The 26,967-nt window shown below is 44.5% G+C and overlaps 1 protein-coding gene across 6 annotated transcripts in view; it reads left to right on the forward strand.

Annotated features, from left to right (window-relative positions):
• Positions 1-26,967, forward strand: part of LOC121581219 (myomegalin) — an 88,933-nt gene that overhangs the window by 57,691 nt on the left and 4,275 nt on the right. For 3 of the 6 annotated variants that reach the window (XM_041896683.2, XM_041896677.2, XM_041896678.2), the window contains 23 exons: positions 1,591-1,709; positions 2,101-2,282; positions 2,735-3,032; positions 4,070-4,274; positions 4,460-4,576; positions 4,852-5,117; positions 5,276-5,493; positions 5,648-5,765; positions 5,899-6,016; positions 6,164-6,218; positions 14,075-14,325; positions 14,439-14,531; positions 15,706-15,957; positions 21,400-21,648; positions 21,780-21,969; positions 22,072-22,193; positions 22,481-22,768; positions 23,099-23,203; positions 25,429-25,631; positions 25,817-25,963; positions 26,194-26,332; positions 26,414-26,460; positions 26,671-26,725. In XM_041896683.2, coding sequence (XP_041752617.1) covers positions 1,591-1,709; positions 2,101-2,282; positions 2,735-3,032; positions 4,070-4,274; positions 4,460-4,576; positions 4,852-5,117; positions 5,276-5,493; positions 5,648-5,765; positions 5,899-6,016; positions 6,164-6,218; positions 14,075-14,325; positions 14,439-14,531; positions 15,706-15,957; positions 21,400-21,648; positions 21,780-21,969; positions 22,072-22,193; positions 22,481-22,768; positions 23,099-23,203; positions 25,429-25,631; positions 25,817-25,963; positions 26,194-26,332; positions 26,414-26,460; positions 26,671-26,725 — 3,837 coding nt within the window. The remainder of the gene's footprint in view (positions 1-1,590; positions 1,710-2,100; positions 2,283-2,734; positions 3,033-4,069; positions 4,275-4,459; positions 4,577-4,851; positions 5,118-5,275; positions 5,494-5,647; positions 5,766-5,898; positions 6,017-6,163; positions 6,219-14,074; positions 14,326-14,438; positions 14,532-15,705; positions 15,958-21,399; positions 21,649-21,779; positions 21,970-22,071; positions 22,194-22,480; positions 22,769-23,098; positions 23,204-25,428; positions 25,632-25,816; positions 25,964-26,193; positions 26,333-26,413; positions 26,461-26,670; positions 26,726-26,967) is intronic. The other 3 variants (XM_041896681.2, XM_041896679.2, XM_041896682.2) reach the window with 3 other exon arrangements.

The raw sequence follows: 26,967 nt of genomic DNA on the forward strand, positions 1-26,967 counted from the left end.
CAATGGCTTTTTTCTGGCCACTCTTCCGTAAAGCCCAGCTCTGTGGAGTGTACGGCTTAAAGTGGTCCTATGGACAGATACTCCAATCTCTGCTGTGGAGCTTTGCAGCTCCTTCAGGGTTATCTTTGGTGTCTTTGTTGCCTCTCTGATTAATGCCCTCCTTGCCTGGTCCATGAGTTTTGGTGGGCGGCCCTCTCTTGGCAGGTTTGTTGTGGTGCCATATTCTTTCCATTTTTTAATAATGGATTTAATGGTGCTCTGTGGGATGTTCAAGGTTTCGGATATTTTTTTTATAACCCAAACCTGATCTGTACTTCTCCACAACTTTGTCCCTGACCTGTTTGGAGAGCTCCTTGGTCTTCAAGGTACCGCTTGCTTGGTGGTGCCCCTTGCTTAGTGGTGTTGCAGACTCTGGGGCCTTTCAGAACAGGTGTATAAATAATGAAATCATGAGACACTTAGATTGCACACAGATGGACTTTATTTAACTAATTATGTGACTTCTGAAGGTAGTTGGTTGCACCAGATCTTATTTAGGGACTTCATAGCAAAGGGGTTGAATACTTATGCACGCACCACTTTTCCGTTATTTATCTTTTAGAATTTTTTGAAACAAGTTTTTACTTTTTTTTTACTTCACCAATTTGGACTATTTTTTGTATGTCCATTACATGAAATCCAAATAAAAATCCATTTAAATTACAGGTTGTAATGCAACAAAATAGGAAAAACGCCAAGGGGGATGAATACTTTTGCAAGGCACTGTACGTCTGTCCCTCATTTAAAGTCATATAATTGAATTGTCATTTTAATATGGTTAAACTATTCTTTTTTAAATACTGAAAAAAAAGAAGCATTGAACATCTAATTGTCAAATCATAGCGTAAAAGTAGTTCTACTCTTTTTGGCCATTTTCTGGTGTTTTTCGGTGCAAAACTGAGCGAGCTTGCAACACACAACAAGCTTCCATTCCCTCTGTCACAATGGGATGTATGACTGATTTAAGAAGAAATCATCAACCCTGTTACAGTCAACCCTGTTACTTTATTTGGCACTTAATAGGCACTTACTATAGTATTTTTTTTATTTAACCTCTTGAGATGGAAAAAATATATATATGAAGTTGAACATGCACTCTTTATGACAGAATGTTAAAAATATATATTTGTGGTTGTTATTACTTCATGCCTCATAGCGCCACAGAGAGGGAGAGTGTGTGTATGTGCGTTTTGTGTGTGTGTGTGTGTGTGTGTGTGTGAGTCCATATCCCCAGCACAGAGTGAACACACACACACACACACTACAGGGTTGGGCAGAAGACAGAGGGGCTGTCCTGTCCGCGGCTGGGCCAGGCTCAATGTGTGTGTGTGTGTGTGTTTGGCTGTCTACTCCTGACATAACATTTGATTCAGACCAGGGAAAGAGAGAAGGGGAGAGAGAGAGGTAGAGAAAGAGGGAGGAAGAAAAATAGTTTGAGGGAGAGAGTGGTAGAGTGTTGGTAGGGGAGAGGTTGAGAGACAAAGTGAGGCGGAGGGAGAAAAGAAGGACAAGGAAGTGTCTGATCTGATCGGTTGGCTGTTGTGTTTTCAGAGCTCAGCACGGAGGAAGAGGTGGAGGGAGATGATGAAGAGGGCAGCACTGATGAGTTCTCAGACAGTATCGAAGACGATGAGGAGAAACTGACTGCCAAAAGCCTGGCCTCCACTAAGGTACATGTGACTTTTTACCTTTAAATCTTAAATTGTACACTAGCCTTGTGCCTCTCATCGTAGTCTCTCTAGACAGACTGGTTGCCTCCCACAAGGTACCAATGTTCCAGTACCAATGTTCCAGTGTTGTTGCCTTAGGTATGGTATTTCCAACACTTCTCTCATCCCCTTGTACTTTAGAGCTTAATGTTGACAATCTTCCAACCTGGGTGCCAGACTGTTTCTGTATTCAACAACGCTGCATTGTTCCCTTGCCAAATAAGACAATAACAAAGCAGTTAGCTTAAGCAGACGCAGACCAGTACCCAGACTAACAAGTCCTTTTTCATGTTATGAAACTGTAATTCTGTTAACCCTCTCTTTAACTCTCTTTTCTCTCTTTCTTAACCAGAATGCTGGAATGGCCTGTGAGCAGGGGGTGCTGTCTGGAGGACCTGTGAGTGGAGCACTGTCCCAGGGGGCCGAGGGGCAGGTGAAGCAGCTGGCTGAACAGAAGAGGGCACTAGAAGAAGAACTGGAGGAGATGAGAACACAGCTGGAGACCACCGGCTGCTCCTCCCTAGCCCAGATGAGGTATGTACCTACACAGTACCCACTCACCTACTTACCTCAGTATCTACTAGTAGCACACATTAAATGGTCTATACTGTAGCCCTAGCCCAGATCATGTACAACATCTACCTACTAGAAGCACTGTCAAAGGCTCACAGTCTGAATGTCATTGCAGTAGTTGTTGTAGTGAATTAATTCATGAATTATTTTTGGCGGCCCATCCCATCCCAGTTGGTTGGCACATCCCTTACGGGATTAATTGACACACAAACAAACATTACATGATACAACATTACAATGATTCACAGTGATAATTCGTCTGGTGTTCTGTACAGTGCTCACCGCATATAAAGAATGAAAAATATCAATACATAATAGTGGATAAGGTTATCCAAGCAATTACAATAACCCTTAAGCAGTGTAGTTGTTGTTATTAATACTGAATCCAATGGTTTACTTTCCATCTCTTGCAGGAGTACACTGCTGCGGCTGCAACAAGAGAATGAGGCCCTGAAAGAGAACCAAGGGGGAGTAGAGGGTCTAGGAGAGCTGGAAGATCCAACAGACATGTGCCAAGGATGGCAACAGGAAGAGGAGGAGGAGATGGAGGAAGAGGAAGAGGTACTACCAGCAGTGGTACCCACCCAGGGCAAGCGAGGCCCCCCAGCATTAAGGCTGAGAGAGGGAAGGGGAAAGAGACAGTGTACCAGACCTCACTCCTTAGACCTGGGAACTCTTCTGTCCCACCGTCAGCCAGACCACACAGAGAAGGTAAAGATACACTCCTCTACCCTAAACCAGTGTTTGCCGGAATAGTGTTAACATCTCACTCTCTTTATCGTTCTACATTTTCATCTTACTCTCTGTCTCTCTCTATCTCGTTCTCTCTCCCTCTCTTCCCTTACATTCTCTCTCTCTCTCTCTCTCTCTCTCTCTCTCTCTCTCTCTCTCTCTCTCCCTCCCTCTATCGATCTTTCCCTATCTCTGTCCCCTGCACCTTATCTATCCTCCCTTTCTCTCCCTCTCTCTCTGTGTCTACTTCCCTCCCCCTCTCTCCTCATATCTCTGTGTTGGTGTAGCTATAGCAGTCTATGTAGGGATGTTTTCTTAACCTTGGGATAGTTTATATAAGCAGCACGACTGACTCTGGGCAGGCAGCCGCTGCTCCTGGGTTTCAGGCAAGAGGAAAGGAGTGTTCTGTGTTTCTGCATGTGCTTCCGGAAATACGACACAAGGACATATTAAAACTTCTTATATCTGCTATACATAATAAAAAGGTTTCTGACCTCTGTTTGCTGCTTCCATTATCTTTATTTTAGCTACTGATATAACAACATTTCAACCATTATGGTTTAAGCTCAACCATTATGGTTTACGCTAGTTAGGTTACTCTTGTAAAAGTGAATCAGCAGGCATTGTTCTTTTTTTGTATCTCATGCTGAGTTCATAACTAAGTGGGAAGGTGTAAATTACCAGTTGTGAAGTCGTAAATACCAGTTGGATGCATTAAAATGCTTTGAACTTGTTTAGAAACGCTGATTGGCTAATGGACAACAAGCCGTGTCAACCATAAACTAAAAGTACAGCTATCATGCTTGTAATTAAATGTTCAAAAATCAGATTAATATATTGCTTTTTATAAATAATGTTTGGTTGTTACATTTAACTGCCTGTTATCAAGATATTTCTTTAGTAGGTGACGTCAGAGGTCAGCGTGTGGGAGAAGTCGGAGCTCAGGGATTATAGACGAGTTTCCCACCAGTTGGAGGGGCATTCAAGTGGATTTGGCCTTGTCTTGATTCCTATAGGAGGCGGAGTCTGACGATGTCACTGGTGATGTGGGCGGGTTCTGGCAGCATGTGGAGGTGGGTCTCCGTGAGCAGGTGGTACGTCTGCGTTCTGATTTAGCGCTGAACAGACAGGAGAGCCGAGAGCTGCAGGAGAGACTCATGGTGTCTGAGGCCACAGTCCACGCACAGGCTGAACAACTCAAGGACTACAGGGAACTACTGAGTGAGTCATCATATATATGCCGAAAACATACACGCATACCACAGGAGGCTGCTATGGAGAAGACGGCTCATAATAATAGCTGGAAAGAACACATTTAAATACAGTGTAGCTGATTAACTTAATTGAATCACTCTATGTAATTTACTCAATGGTTTGAGTAATGGTTCTCACGCACTCTCTCTCAGCGGAGACATCAGTTGAGCAGGACAGTAAGCAGGTCCAGGTGGACCTACAGGACCTGGGCTACGAGACGTGTGGCCGTAGTGAGAACGAGGCAGAGAGAGAGGACGTCAGCAGCCCAGGTAACTTAGCTGTGTCTTTCCTTTATTTGTCCAGTCCAGTCTCACCTGTCTTTTCTCTCACCCCTGTCTTATCTTGTGCTTCTCTCACCTTTCACCTCACTTACAATGTCACCTCTCACTGCTTTTATCTCACTTTGTCACTTGAGACATCTCAAACTCACCATATAGTACCTACTTTACTTCTCACACACACCTCACCTGTCACTACCTTACCTGTGTCGGGTGTGATGATCTATACAACTTGTTAGCCTCTTTCTGTATCGCTCCTCCCTCAGAGTTTGATGATCTGGAGATGTGTACGTTACTGAGCCACCAGCAGGACTATGAGCATGCTGGGGTTTGGTTCCATGGTGATGTGGGTGTGGGTGGAGCTTTTGAAGAAGGGGCGGAGTCGAGGACAGGCTCTCTACAGCAATTGGTCCAGGACCTGCGTTCTCAGCTGACCCGCTGTCACAAGGTGATTCGTGAGTTGCAGCTACGTGTGCGTTCACTATCCACCACCAGCGACTACACATCCAGTCTGGAACGCACCCCGCGCAAGGTACGTCATATACATACAAGATCTGATTGATTGATTATTGATTGATCAGTTGATTGATTGCGTCTGTGTCTTGTTCGCTTCTTGGTTTATGGGCTGATATGAAATTTTCCATGACTATTCAGTATTTTCTCTCCTCTCTCCTCTCTCCTCTCCATCAGGTGAACTGGGCATTCGAGGCCTCCCCAGCCCCCAGCGGTGTGGAAGAGGATGAGGGCTGGATGTCCGACAGCCTGGGGCCTCGCATGGAACCCAAGCCCAGCCGGGAGCTGCGAGAGCTGGTGTCCCGAGTGGCCTCACTGGAGGCCCAACTCAAGAGCTCCAGGCTGGAGGGGAAAGGAGGGGTGGTGGAGGAGGGGAAGTGTGCTACCTGGCCCGGGTGAGTGGAAAAATAGAGAGAGGAAATTAAGGAAGGAAATAATGATGATATTGACTATGATGATGACTATGATAACAATGAAAATGGTGATGATGACGATGGGGCTCTGGGTCTTTTATGTCTTGACCCCTCCCTTTCCTCCCTCTCTGCACAGGAAGTACAACACTCTGATCCAGGCACAGGCCAGGGAGTTGTCCCACCTGCGTCAGAAGATGAGGGAGGGCCGCGGAGTGTGTCACATCCTCACACAGCACCTGGGAGACACCACCAAGGTATGACACTCTTACGATCTCTCCACAGATTAGGACATTATGTACCACTTCGACAGTGATTGAATCAAATAAATGTAATTGAAATAAAAAATGGTTTTATTGAACTATTAACTGAATGTAATTGATTCGATAGACGTTTGAGGAGCTGCTGCGTGCCAACGACATTGACTACTACATGGGCCAGAGCTTCAGAGAGCAGTTGGCACAGAGCACTGCCCTGGCACAACGAGTGGGCACCAAGATCAGTGGGCGTGAGTGTGGACACACACACACACAAACATATGCAGACACACACATACACACGGGCACACACACAGACACAGACAAACACACACATTCCCTGATCCCCTGTCCTTCTGTCCTCCCTTCCCTCTCCACTACTCCTTCTCTCTCCTCAGGTGACCGTGCTGAGCTCCATGATGATAAGATGGGCCATGAGCTGCTTGCTTTACGGTGGGTTTTATGTCCTAATGATGTGTCTCCATTTGAAAGGGGTATTCCATTCACCTACAGTGGACTCTCTCCCGTTATGCAGCTGGCAGGGGTAGAGATCAACAGTCCGAGCCTCTGCCAGACACGGGTGTGTTTCACCTGTACATGCTTAGTCATTAGAAGTCACATGCTCACATGAATAATCTTGCCTACGTCATAGGAACATGGAGGTTTCCTTGGGGTTTTCCCATGGTTCACTTCCTTGGGTTGTGTGTTTGCAAGAAGTTTATTTAGTACTATAGATATGGATCTTCAATGTACCTACAATGTGCATAGAGATTCTGTTTGAGAAAATAATGCTTATAACTAGGATGGGTGTGTGCCAGTCTGCTTCTCCTTTATACAATGGCTTGGCAATGATATGGTATTGTTGATCCCAGAAGTCACATTGTTGAAATATCAAAGACCAAGACCCCCAGTAGACTTCACCCAGAAGGATTCTCAATCTGGCTGTGTGTCTAAAAGCCTGTCAGGCAAAGTTAGCTCCCAACTAGCTTTGTTGTGGTGTTTACTAATTAGCATGTAGATGATGAAGCTGTCAAGGATTAGGGCTGTTACGGTGACCGTATTAACGCCAGACCGGCGGTCACGAGTCATGATGGCAGTCAAATTCCATGTGACCGTTTAGTCACGGTAATTAGGCTTCTCCAAGCGCTGATGCTGCTGATGGTCATTAGTAGCCTACCAAACTTGCTAACTGCCTGGTACCCCGCACTCTATTGTCCCTCTAATCACTCTGACATCAATGCAAATGTAATCGAAAATCGAATCAAACACTTGCTGATGTTGCAACATTTCTATAGGCTATACAATTGCATGAGAAAACAGAGTGATGGCCTCTATTAAAAAGAGGAGGATCCCATCAGCTGTCTTTAGGTTTACTATATTTATTTATCAACTTTCCTAATATTAAGCACATTGCTTCTCTTTAAAACAGGAGTATAGCCTACCTGGCATCCTCCTTTAAGTGCATAGATGACATGTATTTTTTTCCGCTGCCCCTTCCATTCGCTATTTAAGTGCACAGATGACATGTATTTTTTTCCACTGCCCCTGCATGATAATGGTCCATTCTAAATTAAAACAAATTTCACACATATATTATTTAGTATATGTAAAGACAAGATTAAATCAAGAATAGTGTGATGGGTGACAATATTAGCCTATCACTTGTGAATTATACACTGCTCAAAAAAATTAAGGGAACACTAAAATAACACATCCTAGATCTGAATGAATGAAATAATCTTATTAAATACTTTTTCTTTACATAGTTGAATGTGCTGATAACAAAATCACACAAAAATTATCAATGGAAATCTAATTTATCAACCCATGGAGGTCTGGATTTGGAGTCACCCTCAAAATTAAAGTGGAAAACCACCCTACAGGCTGATCCAACTTTGATGTAATGTCCTTAAAACAAGTCAAAATGAGGCTCAGTAGTGTGTGTGGCCTCCACGTGCCTGTATGACCTCCCTACAATGCCTGGGCATGCTCCTGATAAGGTGGCGGATGGTCTCCTGAGGGATCTCCTCCCAGACCTGGACTAAAGCATCCGCCAACTCCTGGACAGTCTGTGGTGCAACGTGGCGTTGGTGGATGGAGCGAGACATGATGTCCCAGATGTGCTCAATTGGATTCAGGTCTGGGGAACGGGCGGGCCAGTCCATGGCATCAATGTCTTCCTCTTGCAGGAACTGCTGACACACTCCAGCCACATGAGGTCTAGCATTGTCTTGCATTAGGAGGAACCCAGGGCCAACCGCACCAGCATATGGTCTCACAAGGGGTCTGAGGATCTCATCTCGGTACCTAATGGCAGTCAGGCTACCTCTGGCGAGCACATGGAGGGCTGTGCGGCCCCCCAAAGAAATGCCACCCCACACCATGACTGACCCACCGCCAAACCGGTCATGCTGGAGGATGTTGCAGGCAGCAGAACGTTCTCCACGGCGTCCCCAGACTCTGTCACGTCTGTCACGTGCTCAGTGTGAACCTGCTTTCATCTGTGAAGAGCACAGGGCGCCAGTGCTGTAAGCACAACCTCCACCTGTGGACGTCGGGCCCTCATACCACCCTCATGGAGTCTGTTTCTGACCGTTTGAGCAGACACATGCACATTTGTGGCCTGCTGGAGGTCATTTTGCAGGGTTCTGGCAGTGCTCCTCCTGCTCCTCCTTGCACAAAGGCAGAGGTAGCAGTCCTGCTGCTGGGTTGTTGCCCTCCTACGGCCTCCTCCACTTCTCCTGATGTACTGGCCTGTCTCCTGGTAGCGCCTCCATGCTCACATCGCTGACAGACACAGCAAACCTTCTTGCCACAGCTCACATTGATGTGCCATTCTGGATGAGCTGCACTACCTGAGCCACTTGTGTGCTTGTCAAATTGTGAATGAGAGACTGATGAAGTATGTGTACAGCCTGCAAAAAAAAACAAAGCAGAGCTCATGCCTTTCATGCATTAGAGTCGCATCATGCAGCTTTAGAATGTATTAAAAATCAAAACATATAGCCCAACATTTGTATCACAACTAAAGTTACATAAATAACTCTAAATTAAGCATATAGGAGTACCTGTTTCTTTGTTAACCGCTCAACACAGAATAGCCGCATGTGCGCACTCCCTCAAATCGTTCTATTTTATTCAGCTATGTTCAATTGTATTCTTCATACTATAAAATAATGCAATGGAATTTTAAGCAAATCTTGTCTGCTAAATTAACTAGTGTAGCCCACAGCCATATGGCATAGCCAGATCAGGGCCTAACATCAGGACAACTTAGAGTTGTTCATATCATGCTTCTTTAGCCCTGTCTAAAATAAATAATGGATTTATTGTGATGGTTTAGGCTATATTACATGGATTTATTATACTTTTTTCAAATGTAGATGTTCCAAAGGTCTGCATCAGTGGCTTGTAGGCTATGCTTGGAAGCCAGGAAATGCTAAATCATATCAAATAAAATAAAATTATATTGGTCACATACACATATTTAGCAGATGTTATTGCGGGTGTAGCGAAATGCTTGTGTTCCTAGCTCCAACAGTGCAGTAGTATCTAACAATTCACAACAATACACACAAATCTAAAAGTAAAATAATGGAATTAAGAAATATATAAATAGTAGGACAAGCAATGTCGGAGTGGTATTGACTAAAATACAGTAGAATAGAATACAGTATATACATATGAAATGAGTAAAGCAGTATGTAAACATTATTAAAGTGACTAGTGTTCAATTATTAAAGTGACCAGTGATTCCATGTCTATGTATATAGGGCAGCAGCCTCTAAGGTGCAGGGTTGAGTAACCGGGTGGTAGCCGGCTAGTGATGGCTATTTAACAGTCTGATTGTCTTGAGATAGAAGCTGTCTTTCAGTCTCTCGGTCCCAGCTTTGATGCACCTGTACTGACCTCGCCTTCTGGATGGTAGAGGGGTGAACAGGCCGTGGCTCGGGTGGTTGATGTCCTTGATTATCTTTTTGGCCTTCCTGTGACATTGGGTGCTGTAGGTGTCCTGGAGAACAGGCAGAGTGCCCCTGGTGATGCGTTGGGCAGACCGCACCACCCTCTGGAGAGCCCTGCGGTTGCGGGCGATGCAGTTGCCGTACCAGGCGGTAAAACCGTAAATGTTTGTGAGAGTCTTGGGGGCCAAGCCAAATTTCTTCATCCTACTGAGGTTGACAAGGCGCTATTGCGCCTTCTTCACCACACTGTCTGTGTGGGTGGACTATTTCAGATTATCAGTGATGTGTACGCCGAGGAACTTGAAGCTTTTCACCTTCTCCACTGCAGTCCTGTCGATGTGGCTAGGGGCATGCTCCCTCTGCTGTTTCCTGAAGTCCACGATCAGCTCCTTTGTTTTCTTGACGTTGAGGGAGAGGTTATTTTCCTAGCACCACTCCGCCAGGGCCCTCACCTCCTCCCTGTAGGCTGTCTCGTCATTGTTGGTAATCAGGCCTACTACTGTTATGTCGTCTGCAAACTTAATGATTGAGTTGGAGGCGTGCGTGGCCACGCAGTCATGGGTCAACAGGGAGTACAGGAGGGGGCTGAGCATGCACCCATGTGGGACCCATGTGTTGAGGATCAGCAAAGTGGAGGTGTTGTTTCCTACCTTCACCACCTGGGGGCAGCCCGTGAGGAAGTCCAGGACCCAGTTGCACAGGGTGGGGTTCAGACCCAGGGCCCCCGAGCTTAATGATGAGCTTGGAGGGTACTATGGTGTTGAAGGCTGAGCTATAGTCAATGAACAGCATTCTTACATAGGTATTCCTCTTGTCCAGATGGGATAGGGCAGTGTACAGTGTGATGGTAATTGCATCGTCTGTGGATCTATTGGGGCGGTATGCAAATTGCAGTGGGTCTAGGGTGTCAGGTAAGGTACAGGTGATGTGATCCTTAACTAGCCTCTCAAAGCACTTTATGATGACAGAAGTGAGTGCCACGGGGCGAAAGTCATTTAGTTCAGTTACCTTTGCTTTCTTGGGTACAAGAGCAATGGTGGACATCTTGAAGCAAGTGGGGACAGCAGACTGGGATAGGGAGAGCGTGAATATGTCTGTAAACACTCCAGCCAGCTGGTATGTGCATGCTCTGAGGATGCGGCTAGGGATGCCATCTTGTCCGGCAGCCTTGCAAGGGTTAACACGCTTAAATGTCTTACTCACGTCGGCCAAAGAGAACGAGAGCCCATGGTCCTTGGGAGTGGGCCGCGTCAGTGGCACTGTGTTATCCTCAAAGCGGGCGGAGAAGTTGTTTAGCTTGTCCGGGAGCAAGACATCGGTGTCCGCGATGTGGCTGGTTTTCCCTTTGTAATCTGTGATTGTCTGTAGATCCTGCCACATACGTATCGTGTCTGAGCCGTTGAATTGCAACTCAACTTGTCTCTGTACTGATGTTTTGCCTGTTTGATTGCCTTACAGAAGGAATAACTGCACTGTTTGTATTCAACCATATTCCCAGTCACCTTGCCATGGTTAAATGCGGTGGTTCGCGCTTTCAGTTTTGCTCGAATGCTGCCATCTATCCACGGATAGTCACAGTGGGAACAACATCCCCTATACACTTCCTGATGAACTCAGTCACAGTGTCCATGTATACCAGTGGCGGTCAGTGCCGTTTATGATGAGGGAGGACCATTTTTTTTTCATGTGCAAGGCCTTATTTCTATTCCAGCATGTTGGATGACTGTCATTCATATTCCATTCACCCAGTTCAATGTAACATCGAAAGGTTTAGGCTACTACATGATACTCTAATTTTCCCTATACCCATCATGAGGTTGCCATGAATGAAAGTTTACAACGTAGGTACACACAGGTCGAGAGAAACATTTGAGATGACAGACAGTGACACATGGACAGACAGTGACACATTCAATACCGCCTTGTACACTCTTGCCTGCATCTAGCTTATCTAGGGTGTAATCATTAGTCCAACAGTTGCAAACAAGAGTTTCTATTGGACAAAATCAGATATTTTTATCCCCGTTTCGTTTGCTTCCATTTAAGAAACGTTTTTCAACAGAATCGGTGGAATTAATACACCCCTGATCACGCATAAACAGAGTTCACTTTCATAGCAGCCACGTTGTATTCATTCTAGCCTCTATGCACTCTCCTCCTCTCACTTTTTCCCTTTGTTTGTGGACTTCAATGAACAACACATCAGCTGTATGTGACCAGGCGAAGAAACCTTTCCAAGCCAAAACATGTCATAACTGCTACACACAGCCTACATCATTGCCCCATATTAGCTAAAATAACGTCCTAGTCAACATAGCTAATATAACTAATGCGTTAGTAAACCCGATACAATCATGCAGTAACATTACAGTGTAGTCAGTAAGCAGTTAGACCGGTGGGCCGCGGTGGCAATAAATTAATAAAACCAAAAGCTTACCTTGACTTGGAAGAGTTCCAGTATATGTTGGATAGTCAAAGCCAGCTAGCTAACATAGCGTTTGAGTAACTAAACTAGCCATCTGCATTTGCTAGCTAAGTACGTGAAACTGAAAGTGAAATAAAATGATGACATCTCTCTCTCTCTCTCGCTCTCTCTTGCTTCTCCTCATTTTTGAAGAAATTAATTTGTTGAAAACTGTTGTCTTTCTCTCTCTTTGAGTCAGCTACTCACCACATTTTATGCACTGCAGTGCTAGCTAGCTGTAGCTTATGCTTTCAGTTCTAGATTCATTCTCTGATCCTTTGATTGGGTGGACAACATGTCAGTTCATGCTGCAAGAGCTCTGATAGGTTGGAGGACGTCCTCCGGATGTTGTCATAATTACTGTGTAAGTCTATGGAAGGGAGTGAGAGCCATGAGCCTCCTAGGTTTTGTATTGAAGTCAATGTACCAAGAGGAGGGCGGAGGCTAGCTGTCCTCCGGCTACACCATGGTGCTACCCTACAGAGTGCTGTTGAGGCTACTGTAGACCTTCATTGCAAAACAGTGTGTTTTAATCAATTATTTGGTGACATTAATGTATTTAGTATAGTTTTATCTAAAAAGGATAACCTTTTCAATGTTTTACTTTTTTTTAAATGTAATTCGCTGAGGAGGATGGTCCTCCCCTTCCTCCTCTGAGGAGCCTCCACTGGTGTATACGTCAATGTTATTCTCAGAGGCTACCCGGAACATATCCCAGTCCGCGTGATCAAAACAATCTTGAAGCATGGATTCCGATTGGTCAGACCAGCGTTGAATAGACCTTAGCACGGGTACTTCCTGTTTGAGTTTCTGCCTATAGGAAGGGAGGAGCAAAATGGAGTCGTGGTCTGACCTTGTAGGCATCCCGGAAGGGGGAGTAACAGTGGTCGAGCGTTTTAGCAGCGCAAGTACTACAGTCAATGTATTGATAGAACTTTGGTAGCATTTTCCTCAAATGTGCTTTCTTAAATGTGTTTATGTAAATGTATTTATGTTAATTAGCGGTCAGTTACCGTGAGACCGGCAGTTATTTGCTTGACAATCACCGGCTGACAAAATGTCATGACCGCCACAGCTCTATCAAGGAGCAGCATATGCTGGAGCGGAGAGAGGAGACAGAATGTTAATCCACACACAGAAGGGTGACTGCTAATTTAATCCCTAGGCCAGGCTGTCGAATGTACCTGGGTGAACCACAGGTGTCCCGTGGGCCCTCCTTAAGAGGCTCAGTGAGACTGCGTGACACACACACACTCACACACACACTGCCTCAATCCTCCCACCGCTCTATTCTGGATGGGGCTCGCTAAACTATTCTCTCTGAGAGTGTAAAGAGAAGACAGGGAAGAGATAGGACTAAGGAAGACGTTTAACTGAGAAGACTCACTTTGGATGTTATATTATATTTGACCTGACTTGGGAAGGACATTTTTTTTAGGACTATTTCTATAACAAATAAGAATATTTGTCTGCCAGATCTATGGCTCCACTATGGAAGTCCATGCTCGATAAGAGCAGCCCCATGTACAGGGACTCTCTGTGGTCTTTGTGTGTGGGGGATCGCGCTGGGAGAGAGCCTGACATCCTACGAAAACAGATGGAGATAGAGCGGGAGTTCCTACAGGTGAAACTGGAAATGTAAGGTGGGTTCAATGGGCAAGAAAAGGGTTATACAACTTCTATTAGAACTTGATTGCGGTATTTGAGCTCTGTGGTGGATCTTTCCAGGTATATGCTGCTGGTTTGTGGCCTGTTTTTTGGTGGCCTATGTCTGTGTGTGTGGTTATGTCTGTCTGTCTGTACGTGTATGTCTTGTAGGAACTGAGTAAAGAGCTGTAGCAAAGGATGAGATAATCAACCTCTCTTTCTCTTTCTCTCCCTAGGCTAAGTAAGGAGCTCCAGCAGAAGGATAAGATCATCGAGTCCCTCCACACCAAGCTACAGCAGCGTTCCGACACCCCCTGCAGCAGCCACGCCCACTCAGAGACCACTGACCAATCAGACAGGACCTCCTTTGTGTCAGACGAGTGCCGGACCAATGAGGACCTGGAGCTGTGCTCAGATGTGGACGCAGCCAGCGAATACGCTCAGGAAGAGCAGGGACAGGGGGCGAGACATGGCCCAGGAAACACAGGTATAGTAGTCACTTAAACTTAAGTAACATGTGCTATTCATAGACACATACGCTACATCTCCCTCCATCCTCTTTCCAACCTCCTCTCATCCCTTTCACCACTCTTTTTCCAGACCTCCACCACTCCCTCCCTCCACCCTGTCTTAAGTTCTCCAGCAGTTGTCCTAACATGCTGTACTCCACCCCTGAGATGGCCAGTCAGACAGGTCCTGTGTTCTGCTCCCTACCCTCCTCCCAGTCCCTCCCCGCCTGTACCCTAACCATGACCCCTGGGGTCAGCATATGACCTTTAACCCTCAGATCAGGACCTTCTCTGTGGAAGCGACGCAACAGGAGTTGGATACCCTGCTTAGACAGATTTTTATTTTATTTTTTATTTAACCTTTATTTAACTAGGCAATTCAGTTAAGAACAAATTTGTATTTACAATGATGGCCTACCAAAAGGCAAAAGGCCTCCTGCGGGGACGGGGGCTGTGATTTCAAAAAAATATATATAAATATAGGACCAAACACACATCACAACAATAGAGACAACACAACACTACATAAAGAGAGAGATGACTATGAATGAGAGTGAGCAAAGTTAGCGTTAGCATGTGTTTTTTGAGTATACTAACTGAGGGACAGGCTTGGTGCTGTGGATTGGGGGAGTAACAGAATGGAGTAGAATCTGTAGCATGTATTCGTGTAATACCGATAGGGACAGCATTGCCTGGAGTAGTGGCTTTATAAAATACATTTGATTGATTGGATGATGTTAGGGCTAGCATAGCATGCCTAGAGTGGATCAGGATGAGACAGCGAATATACAGAGTAAAAACTTGGTGTGGATGTGTCAATGTTGGGGTTGAGAGATCCTAGACTAGAGAATCCAACGAGGAAGATTACTCAGTATGGTGTTCCCGAACTTGTGATTGATGATACAGCACCTGCTTCTGGTCCAGATATACTGTAATACCCTCTAACAAGAACGCTTTCCCTTTAGAGGGTATTACAGCATATCTGGACCAGAAGCAGGCGCTGTATCATCAAACACAAGTTGGGGCCAAATGGCCAAATCACCTTTAAGTAACATCAAACCAAAAATTGAGTTGATTTGAATTGATTTCAGGTGAATTGGACATAATTTTTTTAAACATGCTCACATGCACCCATCACTTCCATTGATTGTTAGTGTGTGGTGCTAAGGTTAGCTGAAGTTTGTAGTGGCTGTTTAAAGAAAACTGAACCATGGATTACAGTTGGAACCATCTAACATCAAGTTGTAATATAGTAAACTACTCCTTTAACAGCACCTAAGTGTGGCTCATAAATACAGACTACTTCTCTGTTCTGTATGACTGTGTTTCTGACATCTCTCCCATATCCATGGTTACAGGCTTTGTGGTTCCGCACGCCAAGGCTTTGTCTAACCTCCCACCGGCCGCCCACCACCAGCCAGACCACTCCCCTTTCGGGCAGATTACCCATCATGCCTTTTACCCACACCAGCTAGGTGGCCGACCCGCAGGCCACGCCCTGAAGGCCGACACAGGCCTGGTGGAGAATGGTGCATTGTGGGATATGGAGAACATGGTTGAGCCAGCCAGGGTTGGGTCATCAGGAAACAATTCAAGAAACAGCTTCACTGGTATGAAGACCCCTTTCCATTGATCAAATTATTTTCCATATAGATTATTCATAGGACACTTGAATGATTTATCTTTGAACTTATCGTTGTATACTAATCCATGAACTTCAACTTTTGATGAACTTTACATATTGGCTGTACACTATTTTACAGCATCTCGTTTCATCTATAACCAAAGCATGCACAATATACAGTATGCACAAAGATGCTGATGTAAACAAGAATCTGAACTTTAAAAATTGGAGGCCCCTTACACTTCAGTGTTGTGATGAAAAAATTCTAGCAAAATGTATAGCGCATAAAATTCAAAAGGTATTGTCGGACATTATTCATTCTAATCAGACAGGTTTTCTACATGGATGATACATTGGAGATAATATAAGGCAAGTACTGGAAACAATAGAACACTATGAAAAATCTGGGAAACCAGGCCTACTATTCATAGCAGACTTTGAAAAGGCATTTGATAAAGTACGACTGAGGTTTATATATAAATGCCTGGAGCATTTCAATTTTGGAGAATCTCTTTTAAATTGGGTTAAAATCATGTATAGTAACCCTAGGTGTAAAATAGTAAATAATGGCTATTTCTCAGAAAGTTTTAAACTGTCAAGAGGATTGAAACAAGGTTGTCCACTATCGGCATATCTATTTATTATGGCCATCGAGATGTTAGCTATTAAAATCAGATCCAACAATAATATCAAGGGATTAGAAATCCAGAGCTTAAAAACAAAGGTGTCATTGTAAACTGATGATTAATGTTTTCTTTTAAATCCACAACTTGAATCCCTCCACAGCCTCATAGAGGATCTAGATACATTTTCTAACCTCTCTGGATTACAACCAAATTATGATAAATGTACTATATTACGTATTGGATCACTGAAAAATACAATTTTTACATTACCATGTAGTTTTCCAATAAAATGGTCTGATGGTGATGTGGATATACTCGGAATACATATCCCAAATGAAATAAATTATCTCACTCCAATACATTTTAATAGAAAGTTAGCAAAAATAGATAAGATCTTGCTACCATGGAAAGGTAAATACCTGTAAATTTGTGGAAAAATCACCCTGATTAAGTCTAGTATTATCCCAGTTTACCTATTTGCTTATGGTCTTGCCTACGCCTAGCGAACAGTTTTTTTAATTATATGAGAAAAAAATATTCCATTTTATTTGGAACGGCAAGCCAGACAAAATTAAATGGGCCTATTTATATAATGAATATGAATTCGGAGGACTGAAATTATTAAATATTAAAGCATTATACTTATCACTAAAAGCTTCAGTCATACAAAAGTTATACTTAAATCCGAACTGGTTCTCTAGCAAATTAGTAAGATTGTCTCACCTAATGTTCAAGAATGGCCTTTTTCCCTTTATTCAGATTACAACCTCTCACTTTCAGTTATTTGAAAAGGAAATAATCTCCAAAATATCACTTTCTAAAACAAGCCATAGAAAGTTGGTTGCAATTTCAATTTAATCCTCCAGAAACGACAGAACAAATAATGCAACAAATATTGTGGTTAAACTCTAATATACTAATTGATAAAAAAAACATTATGTTTTGACAAAATGTTTAAAAAAGGTATAATCTTCGTAAATGATATCATCAGTAGGACATGCAGCTAACAAAAACATATAGAAATGTCTGCTCTACCCAAAATTACAACCAAATAATTGCAGCATTACCGCAAAAATGGAAGAGGAAAGTGGAAGGGGGAAAAAGTAAGGAACTTGTCTGTCGGCTTTAATTATGTTATTAAACTGTGATAAATAAAAAAGTATACCAGTTTCATTTAAGGACCAAAGGATTGACAGCCATCCCATATAGATTGCAAAATAGTTGGGAAGAGATTTTTGACTTACCGATTCCATGTCATAGTGTTTATGAACTGATACGTAAAATGATGCAGGATTCAAAACTTAGAATTTTTCAATTTAAATTCTTGTATAAAATTCTTGCTACCAATAGAATGTTATTTATATGGGGGATACAATCTTCCCAGCTCTGTAGATTTTGCTGCGAAGAGACAGAATCATTAGATCATTTGTTTTGGTACTGTCTATTTGTAGCTTGTTTTTGGGCACAGGTCCAGGAATGGCTAAAGGATTGCAATATTTACCTGGAGCTAACCCTGCAGATAGCATTACTGGGTGATCTGAAAAGTCATAGTCAATCGATCAATAATATAATAATACTTTTAGCAAAAATGTTTATTTTCAATTTACAATCTGTAGAAACAATGAGAATAGAAAGGTTCAGAACTTTTGTAAAACATCACAGTAAAGTTGAAAAATATATGGGAAATAGAAATCCAATATGGATGGTGTTAAGAGATAGATGGGTGGTGTTGAATGGAGTTGAAGGATGGGACTAATAACAACTAACAACAACTAATAACAACAAGATAACTAATAATGTAAAGCATACTGTGTCCATAATAAGTATATAGGTTATAGGTTGAGAGCTTTTGTGAAAGAGCACAGTTAGAAAGATATGGCATATAGAAGCAAACCGGATGGACATCATGAAAATGATCGGAGAGGTTGAGGGTAGAGGAAGTTCACGAGTAAAAACAAACAAAATAGAATTATTGTAAAATTGACTGTGTCCATAAAATGTATATAGTATGTATAAGCTGGAAGTAGAGGCCTAAGCATTGTTGTTCACTAGTTTCTCCAATTAGGGAAGGGGTGGTGGGCTTGGAAAGTAATAAAGGGAAATATATTTTTTGAAAGGATATGTATATTTACATTTAAGTCATTTAGCAGACGCTCTTATCTAGAGCGACTTACAAATTGGTGCATTCAACTTAGGATAGCCAGTGGGACAACCACTCTTTTTCCCCCCTTTTCTTATGGGGGATGGGGAGGGGTAGAAGGATTACTGTTATACTATTCCAGGTATTCCTTAAAGAGGTAGGGTTTCAAGTGTCTCCGGAAGTGGTCAGTGACTCCGCTGTCCTGGCGTCGTGGGAGAGCTTGTTCCACCATTGGGGTGCCAGAGCAGTGAATAGCTTTGACTGGGCTGAGCGGGAACTGTGCTTCTGTAGAGGTAGGGAGGCTAGCAGGCCAGAGGTGGATGAACGTAGTGCCCTCGTTTGGGTGTATGGTCTGATCAGAGCCTGAAGGTAAGGAGGTGCCGTTCCCCTCAGGAGGTGCCGTTCCCCAGGTAAGGAGATGCCCAACTCGTAGAGGGTGGAGAGGAGGATCTGATGGTTTGCAGTATCAAAGGCAGCAGATAGGTCTAGAAGGATAAGAGCAGAGGAGAGAGAGTTAGCTTTAGCAGTGCGGAGAGCCTCCGTGACACAGAGAAGAGCAGTCTCAGTTGAATGACCAGTCTTGAAACCTGACTAGTTTGGATCAAGAAGGTCATTCTGAGAGAGATAGCAGGAGAGTTGGCTAGAGACGGCACGCTCAAGAGTTTTGGAGAGAAAAGAAAGAAGGGATACTGGTCTGTAGTTGTTGACAATGGAGGGATCGAGTGTAGGTTTTTTGAGGAGGGGTGCTACTCTCGCTCTCTTGAAGACGGAAGGGACATAGCCAGCGGTCAAGGATGAATTGATGAGCGAGGTGAGGTAAGGGAGAAGGTCTCCAGAAATGGTCTGGAGAAGAGAGGAGGGGATAGGGTCAAGCGGGCAGGTTGTTGGACGGCCGTCCGTCACAAGTTGCAAGATTTCATCTGGAGAGAGAGGGGAGAAAGAAGTCAAAGCATATTGTAGGGCAGTGTGAGCATGACCAGCAGTGTCATTTGACTTAATAAATGAGGATCGGATGTCGTCAACCTTCTTTTCAAAATGGTTGACGAAGTCATTCACAGAGAGGGAGGAGGGAGGGGGAGGAGGAGGAGGATTCAGCAGGGAGGAGAAGGTGGCAAAGTGCTTCCTAGGGTTAGAGGCAGAGGCTTGACATTTAGAGTGGTAGAAAGTGGCTTTAGCAGCAGAAACAGAGGAGGAAAATGTAGAGAGGAGGGAGTGAAAATATGACAGGTCCGCAGGGAGTCTAGTTTTCCTCCATTTCCGCTCGGCTGCCCGGAGCCCTGTTCTGTGAGCTCGCAATGAGTCGTCAAGCCATGGAGCAGGAGGGGAGGACTGAGCCGGCCGGGAGGATAGGGGACATAGAGAGTCAAAAGATGTAGAAAGGGAGGAGAGGAGGGTTGAGGAGGCAGAATCAGGAGATCGGAGGGAGAAGGATTTAGCAGAGGGTAGAGATGATAGGATGGAAGAGGAGAGAGTAGCGGGAGAGAGAGAGCGAAGGTTGTGACGGCACATTACCATCTGAGTAGGGGCAGAGTGAGTAGTGTTGGAGGAGAGCGAGAGAGAAAAGGATACAAAGTAGTGGTCGGAGACTTGGAGGGGAGTTACAGTGAGATTAGTAGAAGAACAGCATCTAGTAAAGATGAGGTCAAGCATATTGCCTGCCTTGTGAGTAGGGGGGAATGGTGAGTGGGTAAGGTCAAAAGAGGAAAGGAGTAGAAAGAAGGAGGCAGAGAGAAATGAGTCAAAGGCAGACGTAGGGAGGTTAAAGTCACCCAGAACTGTGAGGGGTGAGCCATCCTCAGGAAAGGAACTTATCAAGGCGTCAAGCTCATTGATGAACTCTCCAAGAGAACCTGGAGGGCGATAAATGATAAGGATGTTAAGCTTGAATGGGCTAGTGACTGTGATAGCATGGAATTCAAATGAGGAGATAGACAGATGGGTCAGGGGGAAAAGAGAGAATGTCCACTTGGGAGAGATGAGGATTCCTGTGCCACCGCCGCGCTGACCAGATGCTCTCGGGGTATGCGAGAACACATGATCAGACGAGGAAAGAGCAGTAGGAGTAGCAGTGTTTTCTGTGGTAATCCATGTTTCCGTCAGCGCCAAGAAGTCGAGGGACTGGAGGGTAGCATAGGCTGAGATGAACTCTGCCTTGTTGGCCGTAGAACGGCAGTTCCAGAGGCTGCCGGAGACCTGGAACTCCACGTGGTCGTGCGCGCAGGGACCACCAGATTAGAGTGGCAGCAGCCACGCGGTGTGAAGCGTTTGTATGGCCTGTGCAGAGAGGAGAGAACAGGGATAGACAGACACATAGTTGACAGGCTACAGAAAAGGCTACAATAATGCAAAAGAGATCGGAATAAAATTAACTAAACATCTGGGGAAGCGAGAGAGCGGGGCTTCCCTCACTTACCTTTATGTGTATGTATGTGTATGTATATATGTATGTATATGTGTATATATATATATATATATATATATACACAATATATATATATATATATATATATATATATATATATATATATACACATATATATTTGCGAGAGAAAAAAAACATATGGGGGATTGAAAGTGATGCAGACAATTACATTGATGGAAGTTACAATCTATCTGCAATATTAAAGCTGATCTACCCCCTTCTCTGCCCTGTGTTCCCCAGGTGTGGACGTGATCGAAGAGCACCTTAGAGAGGTGCGGTGTCTGCGTCAGCGGCTGGAGGAGACCATCAGGACCAACGAGAGGCTCAGACAGCAGCTAGAGGAACGCCTGGCCACCACCGGCCACGACGGAGGAGCCCCCACTAACATCTATATCCAGGGGCTGGACTCTGTCAGCCAGCTGTCCAATGAGATCCGAGTCCTGAAAGAGGAGAACCTGGCTCTCCAGGCACACCTACAGGCCAGCTCAGGTACTGCATCGCACCAACCCACGCTGTGGTCAACATGGCACCACATTCTGCATATTTTGTCTATATGGCTGAATCATTAGATCGGATGTAGTGTCTAACTTTGCCCCTCCATCATATGTGGTTCCCCTCAGATACATGTGAGGAGGCAGAGCAGCTGCGTAAGGTGGTGGTGACGGGGCGTGCCCGCCTGAAGCAGGCGGAGCTAGAGGCGGAGCAGTGGAAGGAGGAGCTCCGACGGCTGCAGACACACAGCCAGGAGCAGGGGCAGCAGATACACACACTCAGACAGGAAAGGCAGAACAGCCATGAGAAGAACAATAGGTGTGTGTGTGTGTGTGTGTGTGTGTGTGTGTGTGTGTGTGTGTGTGTGTGTGTGTGTGTGTGTGTGTGTGTATTCACCCTGTATCTCTCTCTTCTCTCCAGTCTCCAGCATGAGGTGTCCCTGCTGCAGCAGCAGTTGTGTGAAAGCAGGGAGCTGCTCCACTCTCTACAGAGTGAGCTGCAGGTGTACGACAGAGTGTGTGCCAACACCAAGGGCAACCCAGGTAAGCTTACTCACTTTATCCACAGGCTAGTGGATTCATAGAGCACTGTAATTCAGGAATTTGCCTTGATATCAATCCTTACCAATGGAAACATTTGTTAAAATAATATCCTAACTTCAGATATGTGCACATAACTGGGACTTTTGTATGTTTCAGACATTGCTTGCATAGAATTCCAAATTACGCTCAGAAGTTCCTATTTTGATTTAGGTCGTTTAGAGGACCTATACTTGCTGTGGGCCTATGACATTCACTGTTATATTGACTGACACTATTGTGATTTTCAGGGTACCGGTGTGAGGGACAGTACGGTGGGGTCCCTGCCCTGCCCGTGGAGCTGGGGGAGCTGCTAGGGGAGGTGAGGAGCCTCAGAGCCCAGCTCCAGTCCAGTGTCCAGGAGAACAGCGTCCTGAAACAGCTGGAGCTCCACAAACACCTGGAGCAGAAGCTGGGAGCTGGGGTCCACAGAGGGGTGGGGGGCATTGGGGGGATGGAGCCCCCTCGTACCCCGTCTCTCAGTGCCCTTACTGCCAGCCCACAGAGGGACAGCCTCTACAGACGGCAGCTACTGCATGGTAAGGGGGTGTTGTGTGGTGTAATGGTGTGGTTTGTGTGTACAGTATGGAAATACATTTTGATATCAGCTTGATAGGCACCAATACTCAATGCCAGCCTAAGCTTAATATTGGCCTACTCTTCAACACTATCAATGGGACCAACCAGTTTGTCTCATGTAAATCCCATTGAACTGACTGATTGCTGTGTTTAATGAACTAATAACAACAGACTAATGCATTTTTTTATTTTAAGCATGATCATTTAGTAAATGTAGTTTAATATTCAGGGTTGTGTGTGTGTGTGGTGACCGAGCATCCCTGTCTGTCTCTGTGTGTGTTCTTCTGCAGACCCAGCTCCGTCTCCCCCGGTCAGAGACATTGGGCTGTTTAACTGTGGATCTCCATACCACGTCCCCTACACGGACTTGGAGGAGACCCCGCTCACTGCCAATGGTGTGACTCTAATTCTAACTGCACTGCATCCTGTTTAATCGCGGTGTGATGTGTGACAAATTGGGAAATGAGAGTTGTACATATCAGATTTATATACAGTTGAAGTCGGAAGTTTACATACACCTTAGCCAAATACATTTAAACTCAGTTTTTCACAATTCCTGACATTTTATCCTAGTAAAAATTCCCTGTCTTAGGTCAGTGTCACGAGTGTCAGTGTAATGCGGTGGATCGAAGTCAGGCGCAGGACACAGAACTCAATGAAAACGTACTTTACTAACAAGTAAAGAAACAAATACAAAATACCTCCACACAGGGAGGAGTAAACCCTCTCACCAAACGACACACGAAACGAAATAACAAACACGCACAAAACACAATGGGAGCCACCGGGTTAAATAGGGAAGGAGTAATTGCCCGATGGGAAACAGGTGTGAGACAATCAGACAACAACAGGTAGAACATAGAAACATAGAACATAGATCGGCAGCAGCTAGTATTCCGGTGACGACGAACGCCGAAGCCTGCCCGAGCAAGGAGGAGGATCCATGACAGTCAGTTAGGATCACCACTTTATTTTAAGAATGTGAAATGTCAGAATAATAGTAGAGAGAATGATTTATTTCAGCTTTTATTTCATTCATCACATTCCCTGTGGGTCAGAAGTTTACATACACTCAATTAGTATTTGGGAGCATTGCCTTTAAATTGTTTAACTTGGGTCAAACGTTTCGGGTAGCCTTCCACAAGCTTCCCTAAATAAGTTGGGTGAATTTTGGCCCATTCCTCCTGACAGAGCTGATGTAACTGAGTCAGGTTTGTAGGCCTCCTTGCTCGCACATGCTTTTTCAGTTCTGCCCACAAATCTTCTATAGGATTGAGGTCAGGGCTTTGTGATGGCCACTCCAATACATTGACTTTGTTGTCCTTAAGCCATTTTGCCACAACTTTGGAAGTATGCTTGGGGTCATTGTCCATTTGGAAGACTCATTTGTGACCAAGCTTTAACTTCCTGACTGATGTCTTGAGATGTTGCTTCAATATTACCACATAATTTTCCTTCCTCATGATGCCATCTATTTTGTGAAGTGCACCAGTCCCTCCTGCAGCAAAGCACCCCCACAGCATGATGCTGCCACCCCCGTTCTTCACGGTTGGGATGGTGTTCTTCGGCTTGCAAGCAACCCCCTTTTCCTCCAAACATAACGATGGTCATTATAGCCAAACAGTTCTATTTTTGTTTCATCAGACCAGAGGACAGTTCTCCAAAAAGTTCGATCTTTGTCCCCATGTGCAGTTGCAAACCGTAGTCTGGCTTTTTTATGGCGGTTTTGGAGCAGTGGCTTCTTCCTTGCAGAGCAGCCTTTCAGGTTATGTCGATATAGGACTTGTTTTACTGTGGATATAGATACTTTTGTACCTGTTTCCTCCAGCATCTTCACAAGGTCCTTTGCTCTTGCACTGGGATTGATTTGCACTTTTCACGCCAAAGTACGTTCATCTCTAGGAGACAGAACGCGTCTCCTTCCTGAGCGGTATGATGGCTGCGTGTTTATACTTGCGTACTATTGTTTGTACAGATAAACGTGGTACATTCAGGCATTTGGAAATTGCTCCCAAGGATGAACCAGACTTGTGGAGGTCTGCAATTTTTTTTCTGAGGTCTTGGTTGATTTCTTTTGGTTTTCCTATGATTTCAAGCAAAGAGGGACTGAGTTTGAAGGTAGGCCTTGAAATAAATCCACAGGTACACCTCCAATTGACTCAAATGATGTCAATTAGCCTATCAGCAGCTTCTAAAGCCAAGACATAATTTGCTGGAATTGTCCAAGCTGTTTAAAGGCACAGTCAACTTAGTGTATGTAAACTTCTGACCCACTGGAATTGTGATACAGTGAATTATAAGTGAAATAATCTGTCTGTAAACAATTGTTTGAAAAATTACTTGTGTCATGCACAAAGTAAATTTGTGGAGGTGTTGAAAAACAAGTTTTAATGACTCCAACCTAAGTGTATGTAAACTTCCGACTTCAACTGTATCTGTAGGAGTTTACACAAGTTTGGTTATAAGGTTAAAATAGTCCAGGAAGGATGTTATCCCGGATGTTGAATCACTCTCATTACCTAAAAAAATAAAAAGTAAACTAATATCATCTCCAATTCTCTCATTTACCAGTTAGTCTGACACTAAGCCCTTGCCTCTCCGTCTTCCTCCCCTCCTACAGATCTGGACCCCCACTCAGAGCTGGAGGGTGACGCCCCGGACGGTTCGTTCTCTAACCGGAACGGGCGCCATGCCATTGGGCACGTGGACGACTACAGCGCTCTGCAGCAGCAGGTCCTGGAGGGGAGGAGTTTGGTCCAGCGAATGGAAACAGCTCTGCAGGCCTGCCTCAGCCAATCAATGCTGGAGGGCAGCCAGGACCAGGTAAGAGGAGGTTGAAGGGAAAGTAGCACTATTTGTGCAAACAACGAAATTATCGACTACCTTATCTCGAAACCCAGAACCAAATCGTGCACGCTGGCCACCTACTCAATGTAAACAGTCTGTCACTACAGCTACTTTCAAGAAATTGAATGAGTCTAGCTAACTGTGTCTGTGTCTCTGTATAGGTCCTCCTGGACTATGGGTGTGTGAGGAGTCTGCTGTCTAACACCAAGACCCTGAGACAGATCCTAGAGGAGGTTGTGTCCCTGCTGAAGATGTTCTGGAGGGCTGCCCTGCCCAACACAGACCGTTCCACCCATAGCCTTAAGAAGGTGCAATATACATGATTTACTACCAGTATATTATGTATCGATTTGTTGTAATTGATGGTGTGTGACACATGACATCATGTGTCAACCATGTGGTGGCTGTGAGGCTCTCTATTGGCTATGCAGGTTGCTAGGCAGACATATGAACTGTTGTTTAGTTTATTGTTTGATAGAATTATTGAGTTGATTGGTCAGTGTATTTATTGATTGATTGATTGCTGTGACCGCTGCAGGAGCAGTGTATGCAGGAGGAGATTCTGTCTCTGAGGGGGCGTATCTCGGAGCAGGAGGAGGTGCTTCAAGGAACCATCCAGAGACTGAGGAGCACCAGCCGCACCAAGGAAAGCATGGAGCACTTCATCATCAACCAGCGTGAGTGTGTGGGTGTGTGTTACAGCAAAAGGTCCTAGTTAGATGTTTCTTCTTATTGTGCATTTCGCCTTTTCAATACAGTATCAAGGACTCGCGATGTGCTGAAAAAAGCAAGGACTAACTTGGAGGTAAGATATGATCATTTTCCTGCCCATCTTGTATACCATGTTGTTAATGTGTTGTGTTCAGTATCTGGTTACCCAGTCCCAGTGTCAGTACTGTATCTCTAGTGTTGTCTCTGTTTGCACCCTCCCTGTCTGTTTCACCTGTTCCTTCATCCTGTGTTTGTCTCTTCCCTCCTTCCTCTCCTCCTCCTCCTTTCCCCTGAGTACTTCCAGAAGAACGATCGGAGGATGTCCTCTCTAAGCTCCTCCTCTTCCTCTCCTTATGCTGGTAAAGGGTTTGGCACGCTGTGGCTTGGCCTGTTGTGCCTGTCATGCTGTGTGACATCACTGTTTTACCATCCAATCAAACAACAGAAAAATAATTTTTAAGGACTAGCATATAGGTCGTACAAATGGATGAATATAAGTCATAGAAACCAATGCCTTGTCCTAAATCAACACCTCAATGGTATTTTTATCATCTCTATAATTATATTTAATAGCTGTTTATACGCTGAACAAAAATATAAA

This window comes from Coregonus clupeaformis, chromosome 14 (assembly GCF_020615455.1).
Source record: "Coregonus clupeaformis isolate EN_2021a chromosome 14, ASM2061545v1, whole genome shotgun sequence".
Taxonomy (NCBI): domain Eukaryota; kingdom Metazoa; phylum Chordata; class Actinopteri; order Salmoniformes; family Salmonidae; genus Coregonus; species Coregonus clupeaformis.